At 35.1% G+C, this 20,514-nt stretch overlaps 7 protein-coding genes across 7 annotated transcripts; 3 read left to right on the top strand and 4 right to left on the bottom strand.

The window, feature by feature from the left end:
* Positions 1-41: 41 nt before the first annotated feature.
* On the top strand, positions 42-1,250 carry cubi_03130 (uncharacterized protein; the record flags this gene model as incomplete). The annotated part of the gene is made up of 1 exon (XM_029020143.1): positions 42-1,250. The coding sequence occupies one exon, from the start codon at positions 42-44 to the stop codon at positions 1,248-1,250; it is 1,209 nt and encodes a 402-aa protein (XP_028876150.1).
* A 39-nt stretch (positions 1,251-1,289) lies between these two features.
* Positions 1,290-1,640, bottom strand: cubi_03129 (U6 snRNA-associated SM-like protein; the record flags this gene model as incomplete). Its single annotated transcript, XM_029020142.1, has 1 exon — positions 1,290-1,640. One exon carries the CDS (start codon positions 1,638-1,640, stop codon positions 1,290-1,292), a length of 351 nt encoding a protein of 116 aa, XP_028876149.1.
* A 210-nt stretch (positions 1,641-1,850) lies between these two features.
* Positions 1,851-2,773, bottom strand: cubi_03128 (DID domain-containing protein; the record flags this gene model as incomplete). The annotated part of the gene is made up of 2 exons (XM_029020141.1): positions 1,851-2,589; positions 2,643-2,773. 2 exons carry the CDS (start codon positions 2,771-2,773, stop codon positions 1,851-1,853), a joined length of 870 nt encoding a protein of 289 aa, XP_028876148.1.
* Positions 2,774-2,915: 142 nt separating this feature from the next.
* Positions 2,916-12,161, top strand: cubi_03127 (uncharacterized protein; the record flags this gene model as incomplete). The annotated part of the gene is made up of 1 exon (XM_029020140.1): positions 2,916-12,161. The coding sequence occupies one exon, from the start codon at positions 2,916-2,918 to the stop codon at positions 12,159-12,161; it is 9,246 nt and encodes a 3,081-aa protein (XP_028876147.1).
* A 420-nt stretch (positions 12,162-12,581) lies between these two features.
* On the top strand, positions 12,582-12,878 carry cubi_03126 (ubiquitin-like protein; the record flags this gene model as incomplete). The annotated part of the gene is made up of 2 exons (XM_029020139.1): positions 12,582-12,656; positions 12,720-12,878. 2 exons carry the CDS (start codon positions 12,582-12,584, stop codon positions 12,876-12,878), a joined length of 234 nt encoding a protein of 77 aa, XP_028876146.1.
* A 587-nt stretch (positions 12,879-13,465) lies between these two features.
* On the bottom strand, positions 13,466-13,912 carry cubi_03125 (uncharacterized protein; the record flags this gene model as incomplete). The annotated part of the gene is made up of 1 exon (XM_029020138.1): positions 13,466-13,912. The coding sequence occupies one exon, from the start codon at positions 13,910-13,912 to the stop codon at positions 13,466-13,468; it is 447 nt and encodes a 148-aa protein (XP_028876145.1).
* Positions 13,913-14,711: 799 nt separating this feature from the next.
* On the bottom strand, positions 14,712-20,375 carry cubi_03124 (uncharacterized protein; the record flags this gene model as incomplete). Its single annotated transcript, XM_029020137.1, has 1 exon — positions 14,712-20,375. The coding sequence occupies one exon, from the start codon at positions 20,373-20,375 to the stop codon at positions 14,712-14,714; it is 5,664 nt and encodes a 1,887-aa protein (XP_028876144.1).
* Between the last annotated feature and the right edge of the window lie 139 nt (positions 20,376-20,514).

Below are 20,514 nucleotides of genomic sequence, written 5' to 3'. Positions count from 1 at the left end.
CATTATCCATTATTGACATTAATAAATCTGTAAAATTAAAGATGGACCCAAAAAAGACTATTAAAAATATACAGGGGCAATCTAAGCAGAAGACAGATTTAAGAGAAGGATCTGGAAGTAGGAGGTCAAAAGAATCTCAGAAATATTCTCAATTTAGTTCAGAAGGAAATGATGACATTCTTTCGAGGATACCATTTGCTGGAAGTCCATCAAAATCTACATTAAGCGTTGCAATTCCTGCATCCATTGCTGGAAATGCCCAGTCTTTTGAGCTGAGAGCATATTTGGTTGGTCAGATTGCCAGAATACTTTCTGTGTTTGGTGTTGACGAAATTATTATTTATGAGGATAAATGCAAAGATATTACTGATAATGAAAATAGGTCCTCAAAAGAATGGGTAGAGTTTGCTTGTTCAAAATGGATGGAGTTTTTTGTGAAGAACTTGAAATATCTAGAGACTCCTCAATATCTCAGGAAGAGTCTTTTTAAGTTTGATAATGATTTCAAGTTTGCAGGTTTACAGAACCCAATTGATGCTCCTCATCATATGAGAATTTCCGAATGGCTTCCTTACAGACAGGGAGTTATAGTTCCAGCTCCAAAATTATTTAAGGGACCTATACTACCTGAAAACAAAAATAAAGGATCTTGGGTTAATTGTGGGCTTCCTGTGGAAGCTTGGATCGACACAAAAATTGAAAACAACACCAAAGTTACTATTAAAATGTCAAAAGAGTCCGAAAATTTACATAAAAAGCTTTGCTCTGACTTTAAGAAGTTTGGAAGATATCCAGAAATTAAATCCTATTTTGTCGGGAAGCTTGTTGATGACTCAGCTCCATACAGTAAGAAGGGAATCTATTGGGGATATAAAGTTAGACCAGCAAATTCCCTCAAGAGTGTTTTTAGCGATTCAGAGTATGAAGGAGGTTATGATCTCAAAATTGGAACCTCCGAAAGAGGTGAACCAATTGACAAAAACTTTAGACTTTTCTCTAAAAATCAAAATTCGAAATCTCAAAGCTTTAGACACATACTTATAGTTTTTGGTGGTCTTGGAGGCCTTGAAGATGTGTTAAGTGATCCTCAATGCTCTCTAGACAAAGTCAAGGATCCCTCCTCCCTATTTGATATGTATATCAATATATGTCCCGAACAAAGGTCCAGAACCATAAGAACAGAAGAAGCTCTTGGGCTTACTTTAGCTTTACTTAGGCCTCACCTTCTAGAGAACAACAAAAACTTATAATTAATTAGTTTTTTGATATTTTCCTACTGAAAACTATATCTAAGAAAAGTTAAAACTATCTGGATCTCCTCCAGGAACCAGCATTGCCACATTATTTCCACTCAACAATATAGTTTCCAAACGATTTACTAAAACTCTCTTTAGTTTCTTGTTTCCATCACCAGAGTCTCCATCATCTACTTTAAACCCATACTCTTGAACGTCATCTAATACCATATTTACGTATTCATCAAATCCCCTCAGAACTCCACTAAACTCCTTATCACCCTTCATTACTACATATATTCTACTCCCAATGCACTTGTCTATCAGAGCCAAAGGTAGAATCGTATTACCTCCTTTCTGGGTACCTCCTCCTGTTTGAGATTTGTTGGCAGGTGTCTCACTCATGAAATGCACTGTCTTACTTTATTTCATTAAATTCACTCTTTACTTTTTTTTTGGCAATATCAGACCTCATAATTAACTCCCATTTAGGCGGGAATGTTTTAATAATAATGCAAATTATAAAAATAAAGCAAAAGAAAAGAAAAATAGTAGAAATTTAGCGTTATAAAAAGTAAAGCTAATAGGTTGGAAACTGACTAATTCGGCCCTTAACTATCTATTTTCACCGAGTTTCCTAATTCTTTCTTCTATTGAAATTCCTGAGTCCCCATCTTCAATGTTATTTTTGCTTGAAGTATTGCTAGATAGTAGCTTCCCAATATCCGGGCCTTTACCTCTAACTGATTCTTTCTCTTTCCCCTGCTTGACAGATTCGCACACTTCCATGTATATTTTGTTCACAAGAGCTTCCTCCTCCTCAGGCTGGCATTCGCTCCCCAGTGCTTCATCTATTGAATCATTAATTATGTCCCCTTTTACATCCAATTTGTCGGATTCTCTTGCAAAGTTCCTCAGAATCCCTTGTATTCTAGAAATTTCAGTGGATTCGTTAACTTTTCCCATGATTGAGTTCAGATCAGAAATCGCACTGTTAACCTGTAGTTGGCTCTTTACAGAAGTAAGCCTTAGCTCAGCACCCATAAGCTGACTCCTTGCTAAATTCAACTTCTCCATTTGTCTTCTCACCTTCAGAATATCCCTGCTGAAAATTTTTGCTGACTCTGTATAACCTTTTTCTACGGCAACTCGAATTTCTCTCATTAATTTCGCCTCTTCCTGTTCAAGTTTTTGAATCTCCCTATCTACCTCACGAATCGCCTTCGAAACTGCTCTCTTATTTTTATTCAGTTCATCTCTTATATCAACTTTACCCCACCAAATTCCCATATTTTTCTTTGATCTTATTGCTATTTTTCCTAACCAAACGAATTTCCAAACACAATTTGCCCGCCTAAGATCATTTTCATAAACTTTCTAGTTAATCTGTAAGTTATCTCAAGAGACCCACTGGAATTGAAATTGTCATTTCTATTAGTTTTAATACAATGATCTACTTCTTCTTTATCTTCATTTAGAAAATGAAGTCTGAGATGTTTTAGCTTCATAAGCGCACTATTGAATCTAAAATCATCCATGCTCGGAAACGGGTTAAAACGCATGTAGGGGAATTTCCCTTCGTCTGATTCCGATTTTCTTGTAACTTTTATAGTATAAGATAGACTTTTTATAAGCTCAGATAGGTTCTTCATTCTCTATGAGCCTCTTCATAGGAGAGAAATGAGCCAGTTGTATAGGGTTCTTAAAGGACTTCACTTAAATGTATTTCTATACCTTGCTACACTAAGTCTGGTGAGGAGCAACTTCTACAGACCAGATTTAAGGAATTTGACTGAAATAAGACAATGTAGTTCGTCTCAAGATTGTGGAGGAAGACTCTGTTTTAACAAACTATGTACTGGACTTGCTGGAACAGAAGATAAGAATTATTTTTGTCTCAAAGGCAAAAAATGTATTATAAACTCGGTTTCTGGATACTTTTATCTATCAAAACAAAAAACTTATGAAATTGGAGTAGTACCATACGACTCAGAGTGTTCCGGAAGGAGTCTGTACGTATTTGATTGTAATGTGACATCAGAAAACGCATGTAAAATCTATGTTCCCATGGATCTTTTGGAATTAGGTAGATACAAGTTATGTGGAACTGCTTTTCCAAAAGAAGCCTCTTCTGACTCAAAAAGGTTTGGTTTCAAGGTTCCGATTGGTAATTTAGTCATTTTTGGCTTTAAAGAGTCCCAAAACACTCTAGGGAATGTCTTAAAGCAGAAACCACCACTAAAAAGTCATCTTTTTAGTCAGGAAATTACTTTCAAAAAGGAAAATCCTAAGATCTGTACTGCTAACGTACCATGTACTATCTCAGGGATCCAAGGATTTGGTCTATCTGAAAATTCAAAAGTGATAGAAATATATAATTCAACTTCAAGTACTTGTGGAAGAGATTTGGACGAAAGTGAGATAGTTTATCCCCATAAATGTACCCCTTATAATGATGGGACTGAATGTTATATTAATAGTCTATCACCAAAGTCACAGATAACCACTTTATGCGGATGCACTATCACAGAAAATATTAATTGTAATAATTCTCTCGACTATAATGTTTATCTTGGTAACGTTGTTTACCACAGAGGGATCCAAAATAAAGATCCTGACCATGAAACAGCTAAAGAAATCACAAATTCTCAGAGTTATACCCTAAATAAAGAAGAAGGAACTGAAACCAGAAAATTGCAAAAGGTAGATCCCTGTGCTAGTTGTGTTAATGGATATGGATTATGCTACGGAAACCCGAAAACTTGTTATGGAGGATTTGGAAATAACCCTTATGAACCTCCTTTGATCCTTTGTGTTGATGGATATGACTGTAAGGTTAAAGGAAAAATTCTAGGTGAACAAATAACATCTAGATACAAGGTAGCAGCAAGTCCTATGATGGGATGTGGTGTTAGGATACTAGGAAGAGAAGAGTCAATGTTCAACTCCCAGAGCCAGTGGAACTGCGAAGGAGGAAACCCTTTTGATTGTGAAATTCATTTTGGAGTAGGAAGAAGATACAATAGGAGTGAAATTAGCTCCAATACAATGTTGTTGTGTGGATGTCCAGACTTTGCATCTGTAGGAATGCCTTGTGATGATCCAGCTGAGTATTACTTTCCAGTGGCTCAAGTCAGAGTTGTAGAATGTACTGATAATACTCACTGCATGCATAATGCCTTGGCTTCTTGTAACTTAGAAACCAACCAATGCCAGGGAGTCCTCCCTAGTGTTGCTCAGATCGGTCTTGGAACAATGCAATGTTTATCTAGACAAAGTTGTACCATAGCCAATATTGGCCAATTTATTGGGGGAGAAATGTACAGAGTTATTCAAACTGCTCCTTATGTCAAGTGTGGAGCTAATGTGGCCTTGGACCCAGAATATTATCAGAAAGTTCAAACTCAAATGGAGAATACTGGACCTGGTGGAATGGGACTACCTTGTATAGTCCAAAATGATGACTCTGAAGAATACAGAGATCCAAATTCTCCAAAAAGCAATAAATGTGCAATCAATCTCGGAACCAATGCCATTTTAGGGGTTAATCGACTTTGTGGTTGCAGTGGAGTAGATAGAGATGGAAATGGAATCCCATGTGACTCAGCAGAGGACTTTGACACGGACCTTGGACTTTTAGATGTTGGAGAATGCAACTCAGACAAGGATTGTAAACCTGGACAGGTTTGTACTGAGCATAAGTGTTTGAATGACCAACTTCTTCCCTATCCAACTGGATTCTCTCCTTTAAATCACTCTACCCTTATTCCTCCAGTCAAACAATTAGTTATTAGATTCAATGAAAACATAGAATATCCAAAGAACTGGCAACCAAGAAGACTTGTAATCTCAAGTAATGTTTACTATAAAACCAGACCACTGGAAATCCCAATCTCCCCTCCTCAAAAAGAATCCAGATCAAATAATCATCACCAGCAACTAACTCCTATGAGTAGTGAAGAAAAGACAAAGAACTCTGATTCTTCTAGATGGACTTGGTGGAATAAAGCAAAAAATCAAGGTTCAAACTCAAACTCTGCTTCAACTCCTTTTACTGCCCCAGTACTCTATTCTGCAGATGTTAGAGATCAAAAAATAGTGGTAAGCTTTGATTCCAGAACTCCTCTTCCTGAAGATAATTATGTGGTTGGACTTGAAGCTGGTGCAATTTCAGATTTACACGGAAACCCAAATGATGGGATTCCCTTTTGGACATTCACTATTAGTAGAAATGCTTCCTGTCCTTACATGTACGTAACTGGTTTTAGCACAAACAATGGGAATGTTAATGGATTATACATGCCATGGAAAGCTCCAAAGAATGGGAAGGCAGTTTGGAATGGAGGTGAGAGGAAGCAATTCTATATTTACTACTCTATTTTGGATTCCGATTCAAAAAATGGGACCTGGGTAATTGACAGGGACCTAGATAGTAGTGATATCCTCTCTTTTGCTGAATCAGTTCTTCCAGAACCAAATAATCATATACCTCCAGATGGTAAAAGTACAAACTGGAAGAAATGGGTTTCAATTAATCCAGATGAGGAACCTGAGTGGGTTGATCACAGTGATATCTCCATAATTTGCAGAAGTTTTCCAGAGAAAACCCCTCCATCCCTAATAGCAATTCATCCTCCATTAGGGAGTGTGGATGTCTCACCAAACAATACTGAAATTAAACTCACTTTTAACAGAGCAATGAACTATGGTCACTGGGCCTGGTTCAATATTACAGGACGAACAACAGGCCATTTAATCCATATTCCAACAGATTTTGAAGCCAAAAATAGAGGATTTTCAGTTATTTCAAACCAGACATCAGATGTAATTTTAAGACCATATGAGAATTTAGTAGAAGGAGAGGTGTATGATATTACTGTAGAACTTGGAGCTTTAACAGATCTAACTTACCAACCATGGGGAAATGTCGGTCCAAATCAGTTATTTTTTACAACCAGTGGAGAGTCTTGCAAAGAACTAGATCTTTTATCTTTCTATGACCATAATGACGTCTCAAGATACCAATTAGAATACAGTCATCCTCCAAGAAACGACCGGGGAACTTCAGATTTCATTTTTTTCCCTCCAGGAACCAGTGCAAGACTAAAATGTAATTCAGGATACTCTACAAAGAGTATTATCAAACTAGAGAACTCCAAAGGACAAGAAAAGACTCAAGAAGATTTGGAGGAAAGTGAATCAGAGATTGAACAGGAAGGAAGTTTTGGATGTGTAAGGGGTAAATGGCAGGTGGTGAAGAAAATTCATTGTTACCAGAAATGCAAGCCTTATCCTATTTCTTCCTCATCCAGTCAAAATTATATTATTCAAAGCAACTTTTCCTCTGAAGATTCTTCTTCAGAATCTGAAGATCATGAATCAGAATATTTAAATGGCTCCAAGCTCCTGGTAAAGTGTGTTGGAACAAAAGGTTCTGAAGTTATTACTTGTAAAGATGGAGTTTGGAGTGCCCTTAAATTGATCTGTGGGACATCCTGTCCTCCCTATTCGCTTCCAAATGAGAACTATCTGTTTAAATATGAAAAAGATAGAGTTAAACACACCCCAGAATCTGAGATCACTATTTCTTGTAACAAGAATTCAGACAAGTTGATTGAATACTCTGAAGGTAAGATGGCAATTGACCAAGAAAGTAATGAATTCAAGATCATTTGTAGTCAAGGACGTTGGGAGTCCGAAAATCAATATAAATGTTTCAAGAAATGCATTTCTTTATCTGAGTCTGCTATAAACTCAGAAAAATCTGTAGTTATTGAATACAATGAAGAAATTAACTTGGGATACCTGAGACATGGATCCATGGCAAGGATTAAGTGTTCAGAGGAATGGAGTCCTGTGGGACAGACTGGAGAAACGATTTTTGGTTGTTACGACGGCTCTTGGTTTGTTTTGGATAAAGATCTCTCTCCAACTAGTATCCTTCCGTCTAATTCTCTCCCTGATGAACTTAGTTGCGAAAGAAAGTGTAAGGATATGGAAATTTTCTCAAACAAAGCTTACAAAATTGAAAGTCTTGACTTAGAGAGAGGTCTTCCCAGTTCGAAAATCAGAATTTCCTGTGAAAGGAACTTTGGCTCAGTCCAAATTGGTACGAGAACAAGTGATATAGTGGAATGCCTCAATGGAGTTTGGGGTATTCCAAAGACTATTTGTATGAATCATTGTGAATCACCAGAGCAGGTTCTTGGAAAAGCTTACTCAGTTAACAACGAGCTGGGATCAGTTAAAAGAAAAGGCTTGTATGTTCATGGAACCAGACTATTAATCTCGTGCTCTGATCAAGGAACTTTAATCCAAGGAGGAGAACTTCACCAGACTGCCACCTGTACTAATGGAGAGTGGATCTTTGATAATGTTCTAATTTGTGCATCGAAATGTTCTACTTTAAAACTTCCAGCCAAGTACCTAATTAGAAGTCAAAATAATTCGGATTTTTCTGCTGATACCGGAGATACACGTATTGTAACTTGTACAAGACCTGGGAATTCTGAGATAGAGGAGGTAATAGTTTGCAAGGATGGTGAGTGGAAACCTTCTGTTCCAAGTATTGACTGTTTTTCAAATTGCAATGTAGAGGATCTGGAACCTCTGAGAGAATTTTTTGAGATCTTAAATATTGAGGAAGGAAGGAGATCTATTAGTCATGGAGAACCTGTCAAAATTAGGTGCAAAAAGGGGTATGTAAGAAAAACGGGTCCTCTTCGTGATACCTTGAAATGCTATAACGGTATTTTCCAGGTACCAAGCTTAATTTGTGAAAGACCGAGCTGCTTTGATGGGATTCAAAATCAGGGAGAATTCGGAGTGGATTGTGGAGGGGTTTGTGAGAAAAAATGTCCTGAAACTTGTTTTGACGGGATTTTGAATGGGGATGAAACCTCCATTGATTGTGGAGGTTCCTGTGGAACAGAAAACTGTCCCAGATGTGATGATGGAATCAAAAACGGAGATGAGACAGGAATTGACTGTGGAGGAAGTCAGTGTTCAACTTGTGAACCTTGTCATGGGTTTCCACTGAGTAATCTCCCAGAAGGCACCATATTGAGTGTTGACGGTGGATTCAGCTACATTGAAGACATCCAGAAAGAGTCTCTTTTAATAGACAATATGGCAATTGCTTCTGGAAGTGAGCTTCACATAAGATGTATACCAGGATGGGAGCAGGATGAAAGCCTTAAGTCTAAACTTCAGATCCTGGCCTGTAATGATGGTAAATGGTCTCTTCCTGGTCCAAACGAAAAGATGAGTCTTAAATGTGCAGCTCCGAGTTGTGAAGATGGTATTCAGAATGGAGATGAGTGGGGAGTTGATTGTGGAGGAAGCTGTGAAAACCATTGTTCTTCCTGCAATGATGGGATCAAAAACGGGGATGAGACAGGAATTGACTGTGGAGGTTCCAGTTGTAGAAAGTGTAATTCTTGTGATTCGGAATTCATCTTCAGACTAGAAAGTTCTGGAAAGTACATTCTTTCTGGAAATTCTTTAAGGGAGGAAGTTCCGACTCATGGATCTAAGTTAGTGGTAGGGTGTTCTTCTAGAGAAGCATCAGTTACTCTAACATGCAATGATGGTGAGTGGATTAACAGGGAATCAGTTAAGTCCCTCCCTTGTGGAAGAAATGGGCTTTTGAAAGTCTCTCAAGCCACCAGCATGATTGAGGAGGATGTTTTAAACATTCCTTTGGAAAATTTTGCTTATTGTAACCAAAATTCTGGACAATGTTGTAAGCTAATTCGAAGATTCTCCGAGGTTTGGAGTGGAGAATGTGGAACCATGTATAGACAAGGAAGAGATACAACTATTAAGACTTTTTGCAAAGGTAAATGTATGAATCTATTGAAGGAATCTCTTAAGGAATATAAGAAAGGAAACTCAGATTCTGTTGGAAGAGAGGGGAATTTAGGATCTGAGATATTATCAATAGAATGTATTGCAGCTAAGTCAATCTCAACCATTATAGAATCCCATTTGTGTCAATCCTCAGATATTAAGGGTATCTGTTCTTTCTCTTTTCACGAAACTCTGATGATTGTCAACGAGCCGTCTCTTCTTTTAGGTCAGCCAAAGACACTAAAACAGATTTGTGAAAAGGATAGTTGTCATAGAAGAAATTTAAAACTTATTCAGGCTTTGTCTCATCTTTCAAAAGTAGCAAATCAAAGAGTAAATGAAAATTCTGGTTCAAAAACAGAAACTTCATTTGTGAGAAGACAAAACTCTATGTACCCAACATCCCAAGATGATCATCTGTATGGGGTATCTAATATAAATGAAGACTTTTGGAAACAAATCATTCTTTCACAGAGTGAAAAGTCATTAAATCTCCTTTGCTTAAGTATTCAAAATCCTTCTAACCCTAAAGAAAAGTATTCATGTATTAACTCAGTTTCTGAAATGATCACATCAGACAGATCTTCAGTAAGTTGGCTTCTTTCTTTAATACAAGAAAAAGACGAAAGGGAAAATGGAGATGAAAGAGAAATGAAAAAGAAACGAAATCTAGTTGATATGTGTATTCGAAACCTTCCAGAGGATTCATGTCTTTTCTTTGCAACTAGAGTCTTTGGACAACTTTTACTAGAGGTAGGAACTGAGACGAAGAACCAAAAAATGAGACAGGCTGGATTGTTATATAGATCTTTTGGAAGATACTTTTGCCAAGAAGCCAAGAATAATAGATTTTGTGGTCAATTTCTATTTGGAGGAGTCAGGAATAATCCAGATTGGTGGGATTACTTTAAAAGCTCAATATTTGGGAATATTTCTCAAAAAGATATTTGTAGTCCTTACCATATTAACTTTGGTTGTTCTCCACACTGCAAGAAAAAATTACTGGACCAATTAAACAATAGGAAATGTTGTTTCGCAGCCAGTTTGGAGATTCAAAGAGTAATTTTAGGGATAGAGAAGGATACTTCAAAGCTAAATACTGAGAGGAGTGTAGATTATTTAGAACAAAGATGTGGATTTAGCATGGACAGAGTCTGCAGCTCTGGAGTGAAGACTGATCTGATAATTCTAGAGTTTATTTTTAAGGATTTGAATTTCTTTGAAATTTCAAACTCTATTCAAGAAGAACTATTGAGAAACAGTATTCGTGAGACTGTAAGCAGTTTCTTGAGTATTCCAATTTCAGATATCCCAAGAATTAGAGCTTGGCCGGGAAGCTATATAGTAGAGGTCTTAATAGATTCAGGACTATCTTCCAGAACTGTTTTAATGACTTTAGAGGAGGGAATTGAACAGTTAGGAGAGGAACTGAACAAAATAGACTCTATAGACAGGGAATTTGGAATAAAAGTGAGTAAATCAACTATTTCTCACTCAAGATCTCTCTCAACCTCCATTGCTCCTCCTCCACCATATGTTGGAACTTTTGACATGGACTCTCTCAGTAACCAATTAGACTTTCCAAACTGTCCAAAACCTTCACTAAAAACTCTTGGAATCGAAGACCAAGAAGATGGATACGAAATTAATGGAGATAATTCCTTCAAACAAGGAGCCTTCAGAAATGTTGCTTGCTCTTACTATTTTAATCCAGTCCCTCCTTCTCCTGCCTCTCAATCCTTCATTTGTGATAATGGAAGATGGAGAATTACTCAACATGAAGCAAAGATACTTTGTAAGAAAGCATGCAAACCTTTCAATCTCTTATCTCTTTCTCTCCCTGATTTAGGAGAGAATAATGTGGATGATAATAATCAGAAGTATATTTACAATTCAAACTCAAGCCCAAAAAATCTATATACAAGTATTGGATATAGTGGAGAAATGTATTCTTCTAGTTTAAGTCCATATCAAAGCCAGATGAATTCTGCCCCAAGTAAATATATTGTAAGTGGAGTAGGAAATGACCATGGTTCTACAAGATCAATTTCTTGTTCTGCTGGATACGTTTCTGACAATCCAGATATGGATTCTGAAACCTTTCAATGTGCTAATGGAAAATGGGAGTCCCATTCTGAAGAAAAGTTTAATTGTGTGAAAGGGGCAGAAGCTTCTCTTAAGTACTGCAGAACCAGTTTTCTTTCTAACGTACTTGGGACTGAAAAATTTATGGTTGAGGAACAATTTGACCTCTCTAGTAAACCTGATAATTGGAAAGTTTTCAAAGTATCTTGCTCGAGAGGATACGAAGCAAAAATTGAACCTATACTATTAGCATGTAGTAATGGAAACTTCTATAATATACCTGGGGATACTGTTACTATTTCAAAAAGCAATAACTCAGAGTTTATTTATAATTTAGTAGTAAAGACAGTTTTTGGAGGTACAAATAGTGAAAATGTAGGTTTATCAGGTTCTTCCAGATTAATTCCAAAAGTTCCTTCTATTTCTTTTTCTAGAGGAAATTCCAATTTCCAGGAAGAAATTGACTCCGATTCAGAAAAAAACATATTTTCTATTATTGATTGTGTTCCAAAGGAAGTTATGAAACTATCAGAAAGTAAAGGATTATCAGGTCCTGCTTTATATGCTATTTTATTTGCTCCCTTAATATTTGGAATGCTAATTTTAGCTATTTTATTTTGGTTCAGAAGATACAAATGGAAGAAGAATTTTGAGAATAATCAAAATACAGAGGAAAACAAACAAACCCTGGCTATTTTGGATGTAAAAAGAAAAAGCAATGTGTGTGATATTGAGACTGCAAGTCCTGTATCTGAGTTGGACAGGGGGAGTAACCAAGAAAGTTCCTTCCTTTCCAAAATTCAATCTCCATCTGAGAAAAGGCATATTAAATCCAGCACAGATGTTTCTCACACACTTTCGGGACAGACCATCAGTGAAAAGGGAAATCTAGAACTCTCAAAGATAAAGGAAAAGAAAATTTACAAAGAGAAAGGGGAAAAAGTGGTTCCTGAAGGAAAGAGAGGAAAACAAAAAGGGATTCTTCTATAGCTATTTGTAAGTTTGGAAGTTCCAGAGTAATAAATAATCCTCAAATTAACTAATAATTATTCAAACACAATTGTTTACTTAATAAATCAGAGGGTTACTCAATTAATTGACCAATTCTATGTACATAAATTGAATGTGAATCTATATTATGTAGTATTTTAAGTTATATAATACTTTTTTCTCTTTTATTATTTTTAATTGTTTGTTCGGGAATTTTGTGTGATTTGAAAACTTTATATTATTTAATTGTGGCAAAAATAGTTATAAAATGGTTGGGGGGAAACTTGGTGTATTCAATTAATATGAAATAATTTGGCAGATTTCTAAAATTGTAGAAATCGTATGAAAATGAACAACTGAGATAACTAATGCAATTTTTGGAAATTGAACTGTATAATAAAGAACAAAAAATTGTTATTCATGCAAATTCTAGTCAAAACCTTAACAGGTAAAAAACAAAATTTTAATTTTGAGCCTGAAAATACAGTTTTACAGGTAAGTTTTATTGTTATTGAATATTTAAAAAAACAAACTAATGATTTTTTTTTATTTAAATAGGTCAAACAAGCACTCCAGGAAAAAGAAGGAATTGATGTAAAGCAGATTCGCCTGATTTATTCTGGAAAACAAATGTCCGATGACTTGAGGCTTTTGGACTATAAAGTAACAGCTGGGTGTACAATACATATGGTCCTACAGCTTAGAGGTGGATTATGACGGAGAGAAGAGGAAGTACTTGGAGTTGCTATTTTCAGAAGGAGAAGGAGTAGCCTGGATTCGGGAAGGACTCGAATTGATTATAAATGTAAGAATGATTAAGAAATAAATAAAACATTTTAAAAATGAGATAATAAAGGAAATCTCAATATGAACGAGACTTTGAGAAGTTAGTAGTCTAAAAAATTTGAATATTACAGAGCATTATTATTCGGCTTTAATCCTTATTAGAGCTTTAGGCTTTCCTTTATAGAATCTTTTCTGAATAGTAGGATAATTCAATCCTAAAGAACTCACTTAAGACATACTTTATAAGGAAAGTTTTACCGATTATAATTTGTTTTTTTTTTTCTGATTTTTTGGTGTTCCAAGAGAATCATCATCTTTGATGAAATCGGTGGGTAACCCCAAAGTATAAACAATTAATTCTTCAAGTTCATTTCCAATATTAATAAAAAGTCTCTGGAAGGGAGGGGTTAGAAAAATCAAAAATTTTATTGTCAGCTTTTCTCTCAGTATTAGAAAGAAACGGTTTGGTTGTAATTTATAATGGAAAGATCGATTCGGAATTAATGTTAATTCCAGTTTCAGTTGAAATTTGGCTTGAACTTGTTTGCTGTTGCAACAAATCTTTCCTTGTCCTGTGAATTATTGAAGAAGAGGGGTATGCAGTTTCCTGATTCCTTGAGGTGAATTGCAACACAATTATCAGAATCGCTAATTCCAGCACTACTTTCGACTCTTGAAAGCTCCTCCTTTGAATATAATAACTGGTGGATTTCATCCAAACCAATATTTCTGCATTTCCCATCTCCAGAAAGCGAGATACTTGTGCTATCAAAGACGACCTCACAATCAAGCTTACTTCTATCCTGCATAATTAACTTGACATTAAAGGTATTAATATCACTAACTTCCTCCTGAGCATGATTTGAGGCAGTTTCTGAAGCTCCTGGACCATTCCCAACTACCAATTGAGTGGAAGTTAGGGAGTGTTCATCGGCAAAAGAACAACATGATTTCAAGTTACCCATGGTTTGTTTTTCTCTGATTAATAATTCAAAAATAAGTTAATCTCAAAATCTTCTGCTTTACATATAAAAAGTGCGGATTTTTCCACTTTATCTGGGGGTAGACATACATCGAGTGTAGCACCACCCCTCTATATTAGGGATTTTAATCTATTAATTATTATTATAAGAAGATAAGGTAATTAGAAAAAAAATCTGTCGGACTTAAGGAAATAGACTGAAGCTTAATAGTTACTGCCATTTAATGATACCAATGTATGAAAAAATGTGTTTCTTTGAAAACTTTGGTCTTTTACACTTCCCCTCTCAATATGAAATTTTCCCTCCAAATTCTTCAGGGTGGCCAGATCTATAAATTCTAGTAATTCTGGAAAAATAACCAATTGCCAAATTTATTTTTTTTTGGATCAAACTTATGTTTCTCCTTAAAAATATATAGTTTTCTTACTCTGTATTTAGATGATATTTACATAATTAACTATTTATTCTACTTACGAAGTGTAGATAGATACACCCTTATAGAAAATCTAAACGAAAGATTAATTATAGATAAGAAAGCTATCCCTAATTATATGATTTTGGGTCTAAAAATATGAATAATAATAGCAATTGTAGTTTAATAAACTAAATTTTCCATTAACCTGTATTTTTTTTAAAAAAGTATTTCCCGCCTTTTAAATACATAGTACCGTTGTACATGAACAGATTTGCATGCATACATGAGTGTTTGCGTTGAATTCAAGTAGTCTCAAATGATTTTTTTCTCTGTTTCAAGCTTTAGAGTGGTTAAAGTTGAGTGAAGTTAAGAAAATGAAAATTTAGTGGCCCCCTTTGGAGATTGAATACTTTTAATGTATTTTACACCTTTGTAAAAGCTTTCGTACGAGGTAATGAAGGCATTGATAATATTTTGGGACCATCTTTTCATTTTGTTAGGAAGGAAATTGGTAATTAAAAGTTCGATTTTGTTTTTGTCGAGTATTCTGGGGTGTTCGGAGATCATGTTAACTGAAAGCCCACAGAAAAAGTAGAAATTATCACTTTTCTGATCTTCACCTTCTTTAGGGACATCTTCCTCATCTTCAATGAAACTCAACAAAAATTCTCTATACATGGCGGAGGCAACATACTCTAAGGAATTAATTTCCAAAGGATTGAATTTACTCAAGATATCTTTGTTATAGTTACAGTTTTCCCAAGAGAAATGCTTTTTGCAGACTCTAACTGTAAATTCAAGGATAAACTCTTTTCTTGACCATTGAGAGGGAATATTATTTGATTTATTGGAATCTTTCATGTTTTTTACAACGTTCAAGATGTGATTTGTGAGAACATCAGGACAATCTGCATTAAAAAACAAGTATGGAACTCCGAAAGTTGGCTTCTTTCTTCTCACTTCAGAATAGGAGATTTCTTGAGACCTCATGAATTCAATGATTGACAAGTTTGACTTCGAGGGTTTAATGAGTTTGTTATTCAGAAGAAGATCAATTGCTGCTGGACAAAACATTTCGTAGTTTTTTCTCAGATGTGAAATCATTTCAAGGTCTTTAGGGTCTTCTGTAATGTTCTGGGAATTTGCACCAGAAAGGAAAAGAGAGATAGTGGAAGAAAAGAAAGCAGCCATGAAGTCAACTGCAGCTTTTTGAAGAGGTGTTGAATTATAATATAATGTAGATGATTTATAGTTGTTGCCAAATGTATCTTTGATTTCATGGTTCACCCACCCTAAGCAACTTTTCCATTTAGATGTGGAACTACAGTAAAGTATGGAGGATTGCCAATCAATATCTTCCCAAATTTCCTGGTTTGAATTAAGATTTTTATCCCATCCGAAGGAAGAAACACAAGCAGTGTTAAAGAGTTCTGGACTGATATTGTAAGTAGAGACAGAAAGATTGCATAGCTCTACAAAAGTGGCGATTCTAACAGGGATTTCCTCAAAACTCTTTGGGTTGTTTTTTTTTATCAGAGGATAAAATAACCTCAAGGTCTCCTCATTAATCTTTTTTAAAGTCTCCGAATTTTTTACGAGACTAGGATAATCTTTGACAAATGAAGGAACCTTGGAACAATCTCTTACAGAAACTAATGCCTTTTCACAGGCTTCTCTAAGTTCCGCAAAGCTGACTTCCTCTAAAGAGTAAGTTTTTGCTATATGCCCAAGCATTCCCATAGGGTCTTCGTGAAAAGGGACAGGTTCTTCAAAGTTCATTTCTGGAGTATCCCATTTCTTGGTTCTCGCCCTAGCTCCTTCAGAATGGGTTTTAAGATTTGGTTTGTAGTCTTCAGAGTAAGGATTTGTTCCAGCTTTAGCTCTAGTATCTTCAAAAGTATTTGGATTGAAACAAATATTAACAGGGTCCCTACTAAATGCCATTTCATATGCAACTTTACACATTATTGAGCTTGGGACAACTTGAGAAGGCAGTTTAAGAGCAACAACCATACTTTCATAAAGAAAAGTTGCCGAACTCTTGATAGTGGGATGGTTACAGTCTTGTCCCCAGAGTGTACTTGAACAAAGTTTTTCAGCAATGCTTCGTTTTATAGTAAACATTTCACCATCAATTTCAACACGGAAAATATTATCAGTTTCTAAAGCAAACACACAAGCATCCATAAAGTTTTTGAACCTACCAGATTGAAGATAGTTATGTATTTTTAGTGAAGATGAACAGAATTTTGTGTAAGAAATTGGGAGTCTTTCAGTTGGTAAATCATAATATATACTGGACCAAAATAAAGAAATTGATTTTTCTTGAAGTTCGAAAGTTAACATATCAACAAATACTCCTTTAATAAGTCTTTTCAAATAAACATCTTCAATTGGATCTCCAACCTCCAAATCATCCAGGTAGTTACTCCCAACAAAATTCTCATCACAGCTTCTCCACTCTCTTGTCTTTCTACACAATAAAGCTGCATGCAAAAAGTGGATACCTGGGAAATATTTCATCATTGAATGAACACAAGATTGTACAAAGTAAATAGTATATAGTGAACGCATAACATTCTTATCAATATTTTCAAAAGATTGTTGTGAATAACCACTATTAACTTGATTTAAATCATACCAAACCATTCCCTTATTATATTCAATATTTGATATTTGACCCTTGAAATAGTCAGAAGTATCAACATCAAAACTTTTATAATAGTTGGGATTCAGAATTCTGGCAATAAATTCGCAAATACTTTGAGCCTTGGTTTTTACAAGGGTTTTTTTGGAACTATCAATATAATTTGTTGATCCTGGAAGAACTACATTCGCCGAATGCAAGTGAGTAATTAAGTCTTTAGAGATATTCTCAACAATTGAAAAGTATTGGTTCCAGTATATGTCGGTATCTAATTTATTAATAGAACATATAGTTTCATATCTGTGGAAGTTATAATCAAATATACTTGATCTTCTAAGCGAGAGGTTGAGAAATTGGGGATATATATCGGGTAAATATGCTAAAGTCTCAAACCCTGAGTCCATAAAAGATTTCTGATACACTTTATAAAGCTTTTCAATGTCTAAAATCAAGCCATTGTATATATAAAGTCCATATCTATAAATATATCTTATACATTCTTGAGCAGTTGGAATTCCATCACTTTTAACAGATTTCGGAGGAGGGCAATCATAACCTAGCTTTCTAAGCTTCATTACTTCAGGCTCGATGGGATTAGTATTTGGGAGCTTTATATCTAGATGTGGAAATCTATTTTTCAAATTGGTGCTCAGTGTATTGTAAAAGTTTAATACATTAGCATTAATTGTTTGTATGTAATAGTTTTGACCGGTATGTTTGGTTACTGGGATCAGTGAAGAATCAAGAAGTTTGTATTCATGCTTGTAATTATTCATTTTAAGCCAGAGAAACTCAAGTTTATTCTTAATTCTTCTTCGGAGAGATATTTGCCAACTTCCAAGACTAAAACAAAGATTTTTGGTGATATCCCTGGAAATCCTCTCATCAGTAAGCTTCAGAGAGGGTTCAGAATTTCTTATACGCTCAATAATGGTTTCAGAGCCATGGATCTTGAGAACGATATTTGTAAGAAACTTGTTACAGATTGCTTTAAATTTGTTTTTAGGGAATTGCCTAAAAGAGTTGAAATAGGTAAACTTTTTACCAAGCCGAATCATATCTTTCAACTCATCAATTTCCCATTCACTGCCATCTGCTTTGCTGACAAAGTCTGAGTATCTATTGGTGATAGAAGCAAGAATAAAGTTTTGCCTTCTTGGCTTGAGTTTATCTTGAAGCTTTGACCTAACAATCTGTTCCATCATCTCATTCAATTTGCGTGTTTTCGATTTTTGGCTATCAGTATTATCAAGAGTTTTAAATCTCAACAGGGAATTTCGGATAAATCTATCTCTTTCATGAATTTTGGAATTCTTGGCATAATCCCTCTTTAATTGTTCATAATTATTTGGCTTGATTCTAAACAACTTACTCATTACATTAATGGAGTCAATACAAAATTCATCTGGTATTGTGTTATATACTCCAATACTTCTAAAATATGAAAATATACGAAGCGAGAATTCACCAGTTAAAATATCACTAGATTCTCTTGCTGGATGAAACGGAGGAATTGATTCGAACTTGCATTTCGGTCTTGAATAGAAAAGGTTACTGCAGGTTGTACTAATGGCCTTCTTTCCTTTGGATGGGATCTCCTTAATCTCTTCATCATTCCAATATTCCCTAGAGGTAATGGAACTATAAGTTTTTGCACAGTCGATAACAAAGTTACGAGTTTTAATAACATCCTCAAGATCTTCATCCATAAACTTTTCCCTGGCAATTTTATCAGCAATTTTGTCATTCAGAGGAATTTCATTTTCAATATAATCTTTGAAGAAAAACAGCATTTCATCACTTGGCTTAATGAAAGGCTCGTACTTCTTTGCATAATTATAAGATCGTACGAGATTTCTAATGTAAGTCCTTCTTTCTAACTTCCGAATGGCAATTTCGTGCTTTAATTTGGTGGTTGGTTGTCTCACTTCTCTACGTAATGATCCGGTTGCTACTAATTGGCGTGTTAATTCACATAAATCATAGAATGGGTATCCAGGATTAAAATCGTGGATAATACGAGCGAATTCATGAGTTAAGTTGTCCACAGCTTTATCATGCTTTAGAACATCGTATTCAGGAGAATTGGTTGGTGTATTGTAGCAAGTTGGCCATGGGAATTTGGGATCTTCTCTGAAAAAACATTTATCTCCAGAAACATAGACCTGTTTGACATGAGGTTCCAGAAGATTCTCAAGAGTCATCTTCCAAATGTTAAATTGTAAATGTGGGTTAATCATAATTTGAAGGTAGTGCTGGAAGAATCTGCAAAACCAACGAGAAGTTCTTGTATTTTGAGGAACGGAAAGTACGTACCCTTCCTTTTTTAATTTTTTATACCATTTGGAGTGGATACTCAAAGGTTTATGTTTAATTCTAAACCTGTTAAGAGTTATCGAAATTGCCTCTAAAACGTCAGATTCATGTGGCCAATGATCAGTATTACTCTTTTTCATGATAAATGAGATCATCTTAAATTTATAATCTGGCATTCTTATTCCCATCATGATTAAATAAACTATACTCCAAAGCTTATAAGACATTTCTGGAGATATATAGATACTCAAATAATATCTGGAGGTTCTCATAATATACCTAACTGTTTGAATCTGAGAACGTTCTTTAATATTTGGAGCATATCCTCCTCTCTGAAGCAATACGACTCTATTTCTCAAAACTTTATCCTCAATAGAAGCCGGAGCAACATTTGAAAGGTCTGGTAAGTCAATAACTCCTTTATAATCCACAAAGCTCCCAGTGGAGGTAAATTTTCTTATGGCTTCATTTATTTGTTTTCTTGAAGGAAAATAATCATTTTTTGCTTGAACTATAACTTTGGACAAATTAACCTGTGAAATTGGGATTTTTGGGTTAAAATGTTCTTCTCCATAAATTTTAATGGCCTCAATAAGCACATACTTGGTAATTGAAAAGGATATTGCAGCAGATAGATAGTTTAAATCAAGGTGGCGAACAATCCAAAACAAGAATCTGGTGCTCTCTGTAATATCTTTGCAATCAAATACATAATCGTATGAAATAAAATCTCGAATTATCGAAGATGTTTTTATATCAACCAATTCCAAATCTGGGAGTTCAATTTTAAGACTTTGAATATCTGTATCTAAGGCTACTTGAATAAATCCATACAAAACTGTTTTCTCACTTGGTCCCAAAGAGTCTTTGAAATTCTGAGCCTCCACAAGAGATCCATTTAATATAAGTTTCCGAAGCTCATTATAAGTAAATTCAGGAGGACAATTACGCATCAGCTTTCCATGTTTCCCTGGAGATTTCCCAAAAACTTCCGTAACTGCCAAAACAATTATTATACCAAGCCATAGTATTATGTGGTTAAAGAGCTTTGTACCGAAAAGAGTCATTCTTTTTCAATTTCAAAGCAATATTCCAAAAATACAACAACTCATTCTATCTAAATCTCGGTCCTTTTATTGTCCCACCAAAACTCTTATTAGCCTTTTGGGTACTTCAAAAAAGTTAAAAGATTCAGATGACATGATT

The sequence above is a fragment of the Cryptosporidium ubiquitum genome, assembly GCF_001865345.1.
Source record: "Cryptosporidium ubiquitum isolate 39726 chromosome Unknown contig_5, whole genome shotgun sequence".
Taxonomy (NCBI): domain Eukaryota; phylum Apicomplexa; class Conoidasida; order Eucoccidiorida; family Cryptosporidiidae; genus Cryptosporidium; species Cryptosporidium ubiquitum.
The sequence above is the reverse complement of the archived record's forward strand: the minus strand, read 5'-3'. Positions and strand labels throughout refer to the sequence as shown.